Source organism: Neovison vison, chromosome 7 (assembly GCF_020171115.1).
Source record: "Neovison vison isolate M4711 chromosome 7, ASM_NN_V1, whole genome shotgun sequence".
NCBI lineage: Eukaryota > Metazoa > Chordata > Mammalia > Carnivora > Mustelidae > Neogale > Neogale vison.
In genome coordinates, this window is record NC_058097.1 from 50,102,266 (window position 1) to 50,117,740 (window position 15,475).

Consider the following 15,475-nt stretch of genomic DNA (forward strand, 5'->3'; position numbering starts at 1 on the left):
GGAATCCGAAATCTCTGAGGCTGTGGGGACCGTGTTCTGTGCCCACTTTCCCCGAAGGTCAGTGTAGACTCAGAAGTGCATGGGCAGTCAAGCCAGGCAGACCTGCTTCAAATTCTGACTCCCTCTGACTCCCTGAGTCACTTGAACCATACTGCCTGATTTCTCTGCATCCTCAGTTCCCTGCTCTGTACAATGGGGCTAAAGCCAGTCTTGCTGGTCCTGATGAGGATTGAATGAGGTCAACTCCTAGTACAGCAGGCTCGCAACACATGGCGAGCCCTCTTAGGCCATAAAACAGACTGGAGACCCCACAATGACTTGCCAGTGAGACTTGCATGTGCCCCAGAGACCCTACAACAGCATATCACATGCAGAGTCTCTGAGAGTAGATAGGGCAAACTCTTGTTTTCATTTATTCAACAAATAGCAACCAACATGCCAACCCCTTCCTGGGTGAACCATGGTTATAGGACAGATAAGATCCCAGCCCTCATGGAATTCACCATCTGAGCTCCAAAGACACCCCTAGAGGAGCCCAGACATGGGCCAATGATAACATCTGGTGCCCACGTGCCCCTCCCTCCTGGAAATGAGACTCCTAGGCAGTCACCTGAGTTCTTGAATGGCATCTCCCTTCCCTCTGGGCCATAGAGGCCAGTGGTCATTTGCCCTTTTTCTTTTCCCTTCCAGGGTCTAGCCCTGGGCCTTCCCAAAGCCCCACCTCTTGTGTTAGGGGCTCTCTTCACCCCCCATCTCTGTCGCCACCTTTCCATCAGACATCTTGACTTCTCACACTCTGAGTCAACACAGGGGCCCCTTCCTGCTGCTTCTGTATCTCTGTGGCTCTCTCTCTCCCTATGGTCTTGTTCTCTGTTTCTCATTTTCCCATCTGCTTCAGCTCTCTCGATTTGAGCCCTGTGCACTAGACCAGAGGGGGTAAGTGGGCAGTGTGGGGGCTCAGTATTGCCACCGAGGCCTCTTTGTAGGTCAAAGTGCTTCTTGGGCTGTCTCCTCCTAACATTCTGCTCTCCATCCCTCTGTCCTCCCCTCTGTGTGGCTTTGTCTCCCTCAGCTACTGTCTCTGTTACCTGGTCTCTGACCCCAAGGGGTACCCTACCTTCCCCCCACTCTTGCACTGTCCTCCCTTCTCCCCATCTCTGTCTGGCTGCCAGTCTCAACCTTTCTCTGGACACAACTTTTCCCTCTGATTATTTGGCCATACCCTCTTGATCGCATTGTCTCTTTCCCTCCTGTTTGTATGCCTAACCCTCCTGAAGCAGCCCTGCCCACCCACCACCCCTTCAAGGCCTCTCAGGACTGCCTCTCTTCCTGCTTTGTTGGGGCCCTCTTTCTTCCCATCGCTGTCTCATTTCCCCTCCTGTCTCCCCTGCTCTGAACCCCCATCTCTGTCTTTGTCTATCTCTGTCTCTCTGCCTGTTTCCCCCTCCGCTGTCTCCCCCATCACCCCTTTCAGGGGCTGTCTCCCTGGAGGGCATTTCTCAGCCTATCTTCAGCCTCCAGGCTGTGCACAGCACCAGGGCACATACTATGCCCTTGAGGCATCAGACCCACAACGGGTGCACGAGGTGGCACCGGAGGAGGGCGGACCTCTGGCTGACTTGCTGGGGAGGAGTCTGCCCGCAGCCGGTGACGTCACGCGCACCCGGGCACTCTGATTCGCTGCCCCCCTGCGCGGGAGAGGACGCTCCCCTTTCCTGGATGGAGGTCAGCCTGTCCCACCTTGAGTCAGTGTGCCCCTCAGGCAGGCAGTCCAACGCCTCCTCAGACGCTTTTATGGCTTCTCCATCAGCCTGACATCTCCTCTGCCACTCTGACCCCTTTTATGTCAAGTTAACCCATCATTTAATCCCTCCTCTTCCACTTAGAATGTCTTCTGGCAATGCGCCAATCTGACGCCTCTCCCTTCACTGTGCACTCTCTTCATTCAGAGACACCCCTTTCCTGCCCCTCAACCCCTCCCCTGTCATTTGGAACCCTCCCCCATTACTCTGCTCCTCCACCCATCCCCAATCCCATTCCTCTACCAGATGCTTCCCTCACCTTCCTTCCCACGTCCCTATTATCCCCTTGCTTGCCCTCCTCAGTCAGGACTCCTTCTGCACATATTTACTGAGCACCTTGATGCGCTGGACCTGCTGGGTTGGAAGAGTGAACTGAGTAAAGCCACTCCTGTTAGGGAATTTAAATTCCTGGACAAGGGTTGGATTTTGCAGAATTGGGTTCTTCCATATGTGAAAAACCTCCAAATAACAGTGACTTGAACCAGAAGAGTCTTGTTGCTCTGTCATGTTAAAGAATTCTGGAGTAGGTGGGTATGGCAGTTGCCATGGTCATGAAGACCCAGGACCCCTCTCACTTTCTGCTCCACCATCCTAGCCTTCTTTCCAACCATACGGTCACCTCCTAGTCCAAGATGGCTGGAGCTCTAGCTGTGCCACCAGCATTCCAGGTAGCAGGAACAAGGAAGAGTGTCAAGGTGGAAATGCAAAGGAGGGTGCATTGTTGCTTCTTGGGTTACCTCTGAGGAGACTTACCCAAAGTAACACACACATTCTTGCACTTATGCATCCCAGCCTACCTACACACGCAGCTGCACGGGATCCTGGGAAATGAAATTCCAATAGGTGCCAAACGAGATTGTTTTTTTCTTACCAAGGAAGAGTAGAATGGGAACTGTGTGGGATCCATGCCCAGGGAGACAGACAATGAACAAGAAGCAAATAATTATAATAAGTCTGCACTAGGTTAATTTGGAGGGAGTTACAGTGCAGAGTATCAGGCGGAAGCCTCTCCAGGGAGGAGATAATCTGAAACTAAAAGATTCCACCCATTATCACCTTTCTACCAGATGTCTGACCTCATCTCTCACCCCTCAGTGCCCCCACTCACCTGCCCGAGAGAGATCGGCCTCCTGAGTGTTCCTTAAGCACACCACACTCACTCCCCCCTCGGGACACAGACAATTGCTGTTCCCTCTGCCTGGCAACTCCCCACTACCACCCGCCCCCAACCCCGGGAATATGCATGGCTCCCTTCTTCTGGAAATTGCTCAGATTCAGTCTTCACAGAAAGGCCTTCCATGATGGCCCTGTTGAAATCTTCCTCTCCTCCCTCTCTTCCCTCCACCCGACCCGTTATGTTACTAATTTATTTTGTCTGCCCCCCATGTAGGCAGGGGGACTTTGTCTGTTTTATTGATGGCTGCATTTGCAGCATCTGGAACAGTCCCTGGGATGGCCCGGGTGCTCAGTAAATATCTGTGGAATGAGTGAATGAGACAAACGCAGAGATGGGCAGTCTCAATCCAGGGGGGTGAGTGCAGGGAGAGGTTAGGACAGGTGCGTCCTATGTGGTCTAGAGCAGCTCTGTCTTGTCCAGTACAGTTCCTGTGTTGCAGGAATGTGTGGCGACTCAACCCTTGAAATGTGACCAGCAAAAAAAGAGGAAGGGAATTTTTCATTTTACTTTATCTTAATTTGTTAAAATTTACATCTAAAAGGGTGGTGGTTGTTGTATTGGGCAGCGTAGGTCTAGAGGAAGGGAGAGTCCAGACCGGAGTGGGGGTAGGAAGACAAATCTTCCCAAGCAGAGCCGGGGGAAAGGATGTTCCAGGCAGAGGGAACAGTGGATGTGGAGGCCCTGAGGTGAGAAACAGCACAGGAAGTTGAGAGAGTGTGATGGGAGGTGAGGGAAGTAAGGTGGGGACTTCGTCTGAATTAGGGTTTCCTTTCTCTGTACTTCGGGCCCCAAAGACCGAGAAGAGTGACACATGAGGTCACCTGGCAGAAGCACTGGAGTCAGTTGGCTGATGCTGGTTCCTTCTCCTTTAGTTACTCCTTTATTCATCTGACACAAGCTTATAGAATATTGGGTCCTGGTTGGAGACTGGGGACCCAGCAGTGAAAGAGAGCAACAGCGTCGCTACCATCCAGCTGCTGTTAGGATTCCATGGGCCTTTGGCACTTTTGCCTTCCTAAGCCCCTCCCTCAAAAACAAGTTTAAAAATCTGTATTTTATGGCTGTGTTGGTGCAAAGATGAGTATTATCATCCAGACTGGATTCTATTCATGTTCCCCCCTCTGATTTTAAAGGAAATGAGAATATTTTGCCTGCAGGTGTCATGGACCGGAGATACCATACCTCTGGTGCCGTCCGGGAGCCGGATTCTGGGCAGGTAGTCAGGAAGGAAGCACATAAACAAGGTGTCTCAGATGGAGAGGAGTGTCCTAAGGAAACAGTGCAGGGAAGTGCAGTAGACAGTGACTGGGAGGGACATTTGTGTAGAGGACAGAAAGATGGAAAGGAATGTGTGACGAGGAGGAGAAGACGTTGCAGAAAGCAAATGCAGGACTTATGGGTGCTCTAAAACAGGGATGGACCTTGGGGCACTGGGGCAGGACTGGTGGACACGATGGAGTCAGGGTGAGCAGGTAGGAGATGTAGGCGGGGCTGGACTGTACTGGGCACCTGCGTTTCCCATAGGCAGAGCCTGAGATGGGGATTCCTGCTCTGATGGTATTGTAAGGGGAGAATTATAAGGGAGTGAGGGGGGCAGAGTGGGCTGTGAGAGCTCAGCAAACGTGGCCCCCAATGGAGTCCCTTTCTGCCTGATCCCTGGTAGAGTTTGAATTACACCACGGACTTAATTCTGCCTTGGATCTCCCTGTTAGTTGGTCCTTGGCTGCAGGCTGCTCCCAGAAGTAGGGGGACATGGGGTGTCAGGGTGGCTCAGTCGGTTAAGCATCTGCTTTTGGCTTAGGTCAGGATCCCAGGGTCCTGAGTTGGAGTCCCACATTGGGCTCCCTGCTCAGCCAGGAGCCTGCTTCTCTCTCTACCCCTCTTCCCGACTCATGCACACACACTCACTCTCTTTCTGAAATAAATAAATAAGATCTTTAAAAAAAGAAGAAGAAGAAGTAGGGGACGTAACTGCTTGGGCCCATCGTCTCCTTTGGAGGAGGTGGACTCTTTAAACTGGGGGGCAGCCAAGAGCCCAGGTAGGTGACACTCTCAGCAGCTGGGGATGGTCACAGTGTCCCAGCCAAGGGGATGTTGTGTGTACCAGCAGTGTCTACCACAGACCACAACTCCAGACCGGAGTTGGGAATTCTAATCCCCTCCTGACTGGTGATGCAGAATGCTCCTGTGGGATTTTAAGCGGGGCAATTGCATGACCTGGACTTCTTTCTGAAAGATCCCTCTGACTCTTACGTGGCAGAGTAAGAAAGGGGTAGGGGAACAGGGGAAGAGGCTAGGGCAGCCAGCAAGCCAGGCAATGCTGGGGACTTGGACCTGGGGGTTGACAGCAAGAATGGAGAAAAGACCCAGATTAGTGTTCGGTATGGGAAACAGAGCAAACAGGGCTGCTGAGAATCTGCTTTCTTTTCCTTTCGTTCTCCCCACTGCCCAAACTCAGACACCTTTCCCTCTTCCAGAATTCCCTTTTGCCTCCTCCATGCCTTTCACCCTTTCTGCAGAGACTTGGAGTAGGCTTGGAGGCTGGCTGTGTGGTGAAGCTATGAATCTTCATGCCCAGACTGATCTTTCTCTGCTGTCTTTTTTCTTTGACTGCCACCCTAAAGTCAAGCTTTGATCCGCACCACCGCTCGCAGCCGAGTTATGAACGTCCTTCTTACCTGCCTCCAGGACCTGGGCTTATGCTCCGGCAAAAATCTATTGGTATGTCACCTGGAAGGGTGGGTATATTGGATGCTAGCAGGGGAGGGGGAGGCTGGGAGGATGACAGTTTACAGGAGGAACGAAGGGACTTTGAAATGTTCTTTTCTACTTCCGTATATGACAACAGTTCCATCCAGCTGGGCAGAGAGCTCAGGCTTTTTTGTTGGACAAACCTGGATCTGAATTCTGGCTTTTGTCCCTCCTAGCTATGTGGCCTGCGGCAAGTAGATGCACCTCTCTGGGCCTTGGGTTCTGCATCTAGAAAATGAGCATGTTATTATTCCTGCCTGGATGCAGGAGTCGGAGCCCCCACTACCTACTTTCTTCTTTCTTTCTTCTCTCTTATACTTGACTTCCTTCATGCATGGATGCATTCTAAAAATGTTTACTGGGTATCCACCCTACGTCCTAAACTGCTGGAGATATGTCAGTGAACAAAACAGAGGAAAGGGTCCTGCCCTCATGGAGCTTGCCTTCCAGCAGGGGAAGACAGACAATAGATTATAATGATAAGAAACAAGACAGTTATATAGTATGTTGGCAGTGATAAGTTCTAGTGGGGTAGGAAGCAGAGTAGAATAAGGGAGATGAGTTCTGGGAGGCAGATATGAGCCAAAACGTGGAAATGAAGGGGGAGAGTGATGTGGATATATGGCGGTAAGGTATTACAGGGAGTGAGAACAGCCAACACAAAGGTCCTGAGATAGGACTGATCCACCGTTTGTTCAGAAGGGGGAGACTGTGGGGTGGGAGGAGATCAGGAGCACAGCTGGGGGCCTGCTAAGTTTCAGATGCCAGTGAGACATCCAATTAAGTGGATATGGCATTTGGATATAGGAGCCTGGAGCTCAGTGGAGAGGACTGAGCCCCAGGACAGATGTGGGCGTCTTCAGCAGAGACCTAGTGAATGAAGCAGCATGTCGCTTGAGATTGCCAAAGGAGAGAGAGGAGAGAAGAGGGTCAAAGACTGAGCCCTGACAGTAATAAGTAGGCAAAAGACTTCGTTCTTCCCATCCACTCCAAGTCCTTTTGTGACTGGGGTCTAGCTTTTCTCCCACTTCCAGCGTCCAAAGTCTACCAGTGAGTCTTGCATCTGTGAGGTCTACCTGTATCTCCTTTATCTCATCTCAACTACCTATAAAGCCACCCAGCATTGCTTACCCATAAATTGGATCTCTCTCATAAACGTTAGTCTCATCCTAACCAGCTCCGTCTGTGAAAGCACAGGCTTTATGTGCTAATTACATTTTATTTCCGCATATGCATGAAGAGAAATCTGTGACTATGCACCTAAACATGGCAAATCTGTCCCGGGCTCCAGCCACTTTTGCTTCCCCCAAGCCACCACTAGCATAGGCTGTGTCTTTGCGGGAATTAAAAAACGGCGCCCCCTCCTGGCTTGATGAGGAAGTGCAGCTGAATATCGCCCCGCCTCCCCTTGCTCCCCCTGCCGGTTGCTTTGTGCAACGCACAGCCTGTGACATCAAGCCAATTTACCACAGCTGGGGAACTCTGGACTAGTTCATGTGAGGTTCTTAGCATATACTCAGTGGCGTCATATTATTGTTGTTGTTGTTGTTGTTGTTGCATTAATATTGTAGTACTATGGTATAGGGGAGGAGGGAGACCCCCTCCCCCCCACTCCTGGATCCACTGTATCTTCTCAGGGGCTGCAGAAGATGATAGACCGTACCTAGCACCCCCAGCCATGAAGTTCAGCCGCAGCCTGTCTGTGCCTGGCTCGGAGGACATCCCCCCACCGCCCACCACGTCCCCACCCGAGCCCCCCTACAGCACACCTCCAGCCCCCTCCTCCTCCGGCCGCCTCACTCCATCCCCCAGGGGAGGGCCCTTCAACCCCAGTTCGGGTGGCCCCCTCCCGTCCTCTTCCCCCGCATCCTTTGATGGACCCTCCCCTCCCGACACGCGTGTAGGGAGCCGTGAGAAAAGCCTGTACCACAGCGGACCCCTGCCCCCCGCCCACCACCACCCGCCCCACCACCACCACCATCACGCCCCGCCCCCCCAGCCTCACCACCACCACGCCCACCCCCCTCATCCCCCGGAGATGGAGACGGGCGGCTCCCCCGACGACCCCCCACCCCGACTGGCTCTGGGGCCCCAGCCCAGCCTGCGCGGCTGGAGGGGCGGCGGGCCCAGCCCCACCCCGGGGGCCCCGTCCCCGTCGCACCACGGCAGCGGGGGCGGAGGCATCAGCTCCTCCCAGGCCCCGGCCCTGCGCTACTTCCAGCTGCCCCCCAGGGCGGCCAGCGCGGCCATGTACGTGCCAGCCCGCTCGGGCCGCGGGCGCAAGGGGCCCCTGGTCAAGCAGACCAAAGTCGAAGGTGAGCCTCAGAAGGGAGGCGGCCTCCCTGCCGCCGCCTCGCCCACGTCTCCGGCGTCCCCGCAGCCGCCGCCCGCCGCGGCCGCCCCCTCGGAGAAGAACTCCATCCCCATCCCCACCATCATCATCAAGGCCCCGTCCACCAGTAGCAGCGGCCGCAGCAGCCAGGGCAGCAGCACCGAGGCCGAGCCCCCAACCCAGCCCGAGGCTGCGGGCGGCGGCGGCGGCGGCGGCGGCGGCGGCGGCGGCGGCGGCAGCGGCAGCGCTGGAGGCTCCTCGGCGCCGAGCCCCGCCCCGGCCATGTCGCCGGTGCCGCCGTCCCCCTCGCCCGTGCCCACCCCCACCTCGCCCAGCGGCCCGGCCACCCTGGATTTCACCAGCCAGTTCGGGGCGGCCCTGGTGGGGGCGGCCCGGAGGGAAGGGGGCTGGCAGAACGAAGCCCGCCGGCGGTCCACGCTCTTCCTTTCCACCGACGCGGGGGACGAGGATGGCGGCGACAGCGGGCTGGGCCCAGGGGCGCCCCCGGGTCCCCGGCTGCGCCACTCGAAGTCCATTGATGAAGGCATGTTCTCCGCCGAGCCCTATCTGCGGCTGGAGTCTGCTGGCGCGGGGAGTGGCGGTGGCTACGGGGCTTACGCGGCCGGCAGCCGCGCCTACGGGGGCAGCGGGGGCAGCAGCGCCTTCACCAGCTTCCTGCCGCCCCGGCCCCTGGTCCACCCGCTGACCGGCAAGGCCCTGGACCCCGCCTCCCCTCTCGGACTGGCCCTGGCCGCCCGAGAGCGGGCGCTGAAGGAGTCCTCGGAGGGTGGTGGGCCCCCCCAGCCCCCTCCAAGGCCCCCATCGCCCCGCTATGAGGCCCCACCGCCCACCCCACACCACCACTCGCCCCACGCCCACCATGAGCCGGTGCTGCGTCTCTGGGGGGCCTCACCGCCGGACCCCGCCCGTCGGGAGCTGGGGTACCGTGCAGGGCTGGGCAGCCAGGAGAAGTCCCTTCCGGCCAGCCCTCCAGCTGCCCGACGCTCCTTGCTGCACCGCTTGCCCCCCACAGCTCCTGGGGTCGGGCCCCTCCTCCTGCAGCTGGGGCCAGAGCCCCCGCCCCCGCACCCGGGGGTGAGCAAGGCGTGGAGGTCGGGAGCCCCTGAGGAGCCGGAGCGGCTGCCCCTGCACGTGCGGTTCCTTGAGAACTGCCAGCCCAGAGCCAGTGGGGCGGGGGGAAGGGGACCCCCCTCGGAAGACGGGCCAGGGGTTCCACCGCCCAGCCCGCGCCGCTCCGTACCGCCCTCACCGACCTCCCCGCGGGGTACTGAAGAGAACGGGCTTCCCCTGCTGGTCTTGCCGCCCCCTGCTCCCTCGGTGGATGTGGAAGATGGCGAATTCCTCTTTGTGGAACCGTTGCCTCCGCCTCTGGAGTTCTCCAACAGCTTCGAGAAGCCAGAGTCGCCCCTCACACCCGGGCCCCCCCATCCGCTGCCGGACCCACCCACCCCAACCACCCCATTGCCCCCAGTGCCACCACCTGCTGTCGCCGCTGCACCTCCCACCCTGGACTCCACGGCATCCAGCCTGACTTCCTATGACAGTGAGGTGGCCACACTGACCCAGGGGGCCCCCGTGGCTCCTGGGGACCCTCCTCCACCAGGCCCACCGGCCCCGGCTGCCCCTGCTCCCCCAGCGCCACAGCCTGGCCCAGACCCACCACCCGGCACAGATTCAGGAATCGAGGAGGTAGACAGTCGGAGCAGCAGCGACCACCCGCTGGAGACCATCAGTAGCGCGTCCACACTGAGCAGCCTTTCTGCGGAAGGCGGTGGCCCTGCAGGAGGTGGTGGTGGAGGCGGTGGGGCCAGTGTGGCCAGTGGGCCAGAGCTTCTGGACACATACGTGGCCTACCTGGACGGCCAGGCCTTCGGGGGGAGTGGGACTCCTGGCCCACCGTATCCCCCACAGCTCATGACTCCTTCTAAGCTCCGGGGCCGGGCTCTGGGGACCAGTGGAGGCCTGAGGCCTGGCCCCAGTGGGGGACTCCGGGACCCTGTCACTCCCACCAGCCCCACTGTCTCTGTGACGGGAGCTGGAACAGATGGGCTGCTGGCCCTGAGTGGTTGCACGGGACCCTCGACGGCGGGTATGGCTGGGGGTCCAGTGGCGATAGAGCCAGAAGGCCCACCAGTGCCCTTGCCATCAGCCTCCTCTTTGCCTCGGAAGCTGCTACCCTGGGAGGAGGGCCCGGGCCCACCGCCACCACCCCTGCCCGGGCCCCTGGCCCAGCCTCAGGCCTCAGCCTTGGCCACAGTAAAAGCCAGCATCATCAGTGAACTCAGCTCCAAGCTTCAACAATTTGGGGGCTCCTCGGCAGCTGGTGGCGCTCTGCCCTGGGCCCGGGGAGGCAGCGGGGGAAGCGGGGACAGTCACCACGGGGGATCCAGCTACGTCCCTGAGAGGACCTCTTCCCTGCAGCGGCAGAGGTGAGCCGGGGTGGGTGGTTGGTGACGGAGGCCACAGGGGCCAATGCTGTGGGTACCAGAGTCTACCTACCCCATAGCTGCATCCTTGGAGGGTCCCAGGTGGTAGAAAGAAAACAAACGGGGTTGGCTTGCAGGAGTCCATCCTCAGAAGCATGCTTTCCCAAATGCTGTAGCTCAGTAGTTTTTGTGGTCTCTTCCCATCACCATGACAACCCACATCCCATGATGAACAAAAAAGTTATCAACAAAGGAGATTGGAGCACAACTTGCTGATGTCTGTTTCCTTGGTGGGTTGTCATTTCTGACAGTCCCTGAAATCAAGTCCCTTGAACCCGGTGTGGCTCAAGATTAAGAAGAGGCTCTAGGCCGTAGTGGTTTGGTGTGTGGGTCTGGAGCCCAGCCTCTTGGGCTTTGGTCTCAGCCCAGGACTTCTAACTGGGAGACCTCAGGCAAAGGAACCCACCTCTCTGTAGAAGGTAGACAGCACTGGACCCACCTAAAGGGTTTTCGAGAGGATTATATGTGGGCCTCTGTTGTAACAGGAGTTGGGGGAGGGGAGGGGCCTCTTACCAAGGCCCAGCAAGTGTAGAAGGAAAAATACAGGATAGTGAAGAACTTTCCTAAAGCAGCTAGCTTAGCCAGGATTGCCACAAAGTTCGAGCTCATTCAAGACCTAGTCTAGGGCAAGTAGAGTCACATTCCTGATTCAGGCATACGGAGAGAGTGAGGAGAGGTCTCTTAATCCCCTTGCCCTTGGCCTTCTGCAGAGCTCACTCTAACTCTGAGGGTCTGATGTCCTTATGGTGATGTCTGAATGTGGTTTTCTCAAGCTTTTGAGATCTTAGGGCAACTGGCTGATCATTTCTAAGTATTCTGGGTGGAGGAGAGGATGCTTAATATAGGCGAGATGCACCGCTATTGCTTTAGCACCTACTGTGCACTGGGTGCCCTGCCGAATGACAGGGACACCATAGGGGACAGGACAGGCAAGGCCCTGCTTTCACAGAGCTCACAGTCTAACGAGGCAGGGATGGGGATGGTCAGAAAATGCCTCACAATAAACCAGCAAGATGAGCAGAAACTGAAGGAAGGGAGGGAGCAGATCTCATGGCTACATGGAGGAAGTGAGCTAGGCCAAGGTAACAGCCTGTTCAAAGGTCCTGAGGCAGGACTGCTCTGAAGGAGCTAAAGGGATGAGGGGAACCTTTTTCTCCCCTTGTTTCTTCTCTCTTTCATCTCCCTCTCCTCATCTCTCTCCCTCTCTCTCTCTCTCTCTCTCTGTCCCCTATCCCCTTCCATCTCTCTCCCTTGAACGCTCACCCTCTTTTTGTTCCTCTCTCACCGTCTCCCTGTCTTCCACTCTGCTGTGACTGGCCATAACCCAATAGGCAGTATAGAGTAGTGGTTAAGAGCTCAGACTTTGGTGCCATATAACTGGGCTCTGCCACTTCCTGGCTGTGTGTCTTTAGGCAAGTTACTTAACCTCTCTGTGCTGCTGATAATAATAGTAACCTGCATCAGGGCTGTCATGGGGAATACACTGAGATGCGATATGTAAAGCACTTAGAACAATGCCTGGCACACGTGAGCATCAGTAAGTGGTGGCAATTATTATTATTATCACTTAATGTCTCTTTTTCTTTCATCTCTCTTGACTGTCACCCTCTCCCTGTCCTCTCGTTCTTCTCTCCCTTCATTTCTGTCCTGACATTTGTCTCACCCCCTCGGTCCTTCTATCTCTTCCCATCTCTCTCCTCCACTTCTCTACCCCCCGCTCCTGTGTCTCTTTTCTCCCTACGTCTCGACCTCTGCCTCTTTCTCACCCCGCCATTGCCCTCCAAACCCCCTTCCTCCACCCTTGCCCCTTTGTCACCTTCCAGACTCTCTGAAGACTCCCAGTCCTCGCTCCTCTCCAAACCCGTCAGCAGCCTGTTTCAGAACTGGCCCAAACCACCTCTGCCGCCACTCCCCACAGGAAGCGGGGTCCCCCCTTCAGCTGCTGCAGCGTCGGGGGCCACCTCACCCTCAGCCTCCTCCACGTCCACCCGCCACCTCCAGGGCGTGGAGTTCGAGATGCGGCCTCCTCTGCTCCGCCGGGCCCCCAGCCCCTCACTGCTGCCCGCCTCGGAGCACAAGGTCAGCCCTGCGCCCAGGCCCTCGTCCCTGCCCATCCTGCCTTCCGGACCCCTGTATCCGGGCCTCTTTGACATCCGCAGCTCCCCAACCGGAGGGGCAGGAGGTTCAGCTGATCCTTTCGCCCCTGTCTTTGTGCCACCACACCCTGGGATGTCTGGGGGGCTTGGCGGGGCCTTGTCAGGGGCCTCCCGCTCCCTCTCACCAACCCGCCTGCTTTCGCTGCCCCCGGACAAGCCCTTCGGCGCTAAGCCTCTGGGGTTCTGGACCAAGTTCGATGTGGCTGATTGGCTCGAGTGGCTGGGGTTGGCTGAGCACCGGGCGCAGTTCCTGGACCACGAGATCGATGGCTCCCATCTGCCTGCCTTGACCAAGGAGGATTACGTCGATCTGGGTGTGACCAGGGTGGGCCACCGCATGAACATCGACCGGGCTCTCAAATTTTTCCTGGAGAGGTGATGGCTGGACTGGACGGACCAGCCCGTCCACAGAACCCCTGGGCCTACTGGCCTCTTGACCTCCGACCCCTGACCATCGTTCTCTCCCCCTGGGCCAGGGACTCTGCTAGAACTGCGCCCTGCCCTCCTCTCCCATGGCAGGAGGTCACCAGGTGGCCTGATCCCAGCCAGACATTTGCACCTCACAGGAGGGGGCAGCTGACACAAGACTGTGTGTGAAGCAGGGAGCAAAGGGGGGGGGGTGATGGAGAAAATCACAGAGGGGGATGGAGGAGGAGGGAAGGGTCGATTCTGGGGAGGGGGGAACAGACAGAGCCATAGAGGGTCAGCCCTGAGCCTGATTGGATGCGGGTTGTCCCGGCCGCAGGGGAAGGGGGTGCCCTCAGATTCCACCACCTGCCGCCCCTCTAACAACTCTTCCCCCCCCTCCAGGCCCCTGGGTTCTCTCCAGGCCCCTGGGTTCTCCCCACCTTCCCTTCTCCCCAGCACATACAGCAGCCGCCTCTTACCCCCCACACACATCGCCCCGGCCTCTTGCACGCTCCTTTGCACGCCTGCTTGTCTCTCCTCTCCCTGGGCTACAATTTGCACAAATTTGCCCTCTCGCTGTCTTGCACACTCCGCCTTTGCTTCTGGCTCGCGAGGCCCTCTCAGCGCTCAAACACCCTATTTCCCTAGCACACATTGCATTTCTTCTTCCACGTTCCATACCCTTCCTGTCTCAAACTCTTGCCTGCGTACTCTTCCCTTGGTACCTTCCTTTACACACCTCACTCCTGAAAATCTCTAAACCCTTGCTGCAGACACACTTGGGACACCCTTTTCCCTACCCACTCACAAACTCTGCACACGTATTTATTCTGTGGAACACACCTGCCTTGACTCGGTTCTTGTGCACTTACTATCTCATGCACGGCTCCTGACACGCTTGTGCCCATCGTCTTAAACATTTCCCCTTCTTGTTCTCAAAGCCCCACGTTCTGACTCCCCACGCCTCTCCCTCTAACAGTGACACTCCCATGCCCTCCCCTGCCCCTCCCCTCCTCACATCATCACTTCTCCCGCATCCTGCACACCTGCCTCCCAGGAACTGCTTCTCTCTCATTCCCTTCCTCTTTGCCAGGTTCCCAGTTCTGTGCACTCTTCTTTTCCAGATCTGTGTCCTGCTTCATTCTCAGTTCTTTTGTGAGCTTTCTCACTCACTCAACTCTGGCGCACATGTCCTCCCCAGCTCTTCCACCGCTCTCTTGAAGCCACGTTCCTTCTCTAACGTTTCTGCAGAGCGTGGCTTTGCTGCACACTCATTCTTGAATCTCTCCTTGTTCCTGTTGGCTCCCGGACTGTTTCAGTCTCCCTGGGGGGAACTCAACCGTCTCTCTCCTTTTGCACACTTGTCTCCTTCCACACACTCTTGGGCTGTACTGTCGTTTCTTTTCCTAGCATCCTTGTTTTGTGCCTGTGGAGGAACACCTCTTCCGGACATTCTTACCCTGCCTGTTTTCTCACCTCTTGGACACTCCTTTCTCCTGGCAAGAGAAGACCCTATGCACACTCCCCTCTTGCTCACCGTGCCTCCACGCTTCCTCTTCTCCCTGCTCCAGTATGTGACCTCTTGCATATCCTTCCTCCTCTCACTCTTCCTAGACCATCTCTCCATCCATTTTGCACGAAGATCCTTCCCCCTCCAAACCTTTCCTTTTCTCCAACGAACTCCTCCTCCCTCCAGCATGGCTGTTCCCTTCCTGCACGCTTCCCCACTTCCTTGATTCCTGGGGCTTGGAATTTTAAGCCACCCCTTCCCCTGGGAAGCCCCCTCTACTACTGTGGGTAAAGGGGGGAGGGCATCGCCCTCAGGTCCCCCCCATGTTCAGCTGCCAAAGAAGGGAGCTCCCCCTCCTTTCCCCAAGCCCATTCCCTCTCTGCTGCCCCCTACCCCCGAGGGGGGGGCGCTCCGTCCATGGGGGGGGGAGGGTGCTTGCAGCCCTCTCCCCTCACCACGTCAGGGATCTGCGGGGAACCTTGTGGGAGGGTCGTGGGAGGGGGGAGGGGTAGCAAGGAGGGGGGCAGAGGTCATGCTGGGCCCCTACCCGCCCCCTCCCCCTTGTCGGATGCCCCCCGCCCGCAGGGGGCCTGCGTGGCACCCGTCTATCAAGGGCTTGTTCATTTTGGATGGGTGCCGCGGGGTTGGGGAGGGTGTAGGGGGTTGGGGGGGGAGGAGGTCGGGGTGGGAGGGGGAAGGGACTGGATGGGGGCAGCGCGGGGCGGAGAGGATAAAGCAAAAAGAGGTACAATAACAAAAGAAAATATTAAAAAAAAAAAAAAACCTAGAACACACACACACAAAAAAATCCAGAAAAAAAAAAAAACCTGAA

At 57.1% G+C, this 15,475-nt stretch overlaps 1 protein-coding gene across 2 annotated transcripts in view; it reads left to right on the forward strand.

The window, feature by feature from the left end:
- The window catches only part of SHANK1 (SH3 and multiple ankyrin repeat domains 1), a 43,247-nt gene extending 27,984 nt beyond the window's left edge, over positions 1-15,263 (forward strand). For both annotated transcript variants that reach the window (XM_044256788.1, XM_044256789.1), the window contains 3 exons: positions 5,604-5,700; positions 7,368-10,512; positions 12,393-15,263. In XM_044256788.1, the coding sequence (XP_044112723.1) occupies positions 5,604-5,700; positions 7,368-10,512; positions 12,393-13,104 (3,954 nt within the window). In that variant the 3' untranslated portion in view covers positions 13,105-15,263. The remainder of the gene's footprint in view (positions 1-5,603; positions 5,701-7,367; positions 10,513-12,392) is intronic.
- The last annotated feature ends 212 nt before the right edge of the window (positions 15,264-15,475 follow it).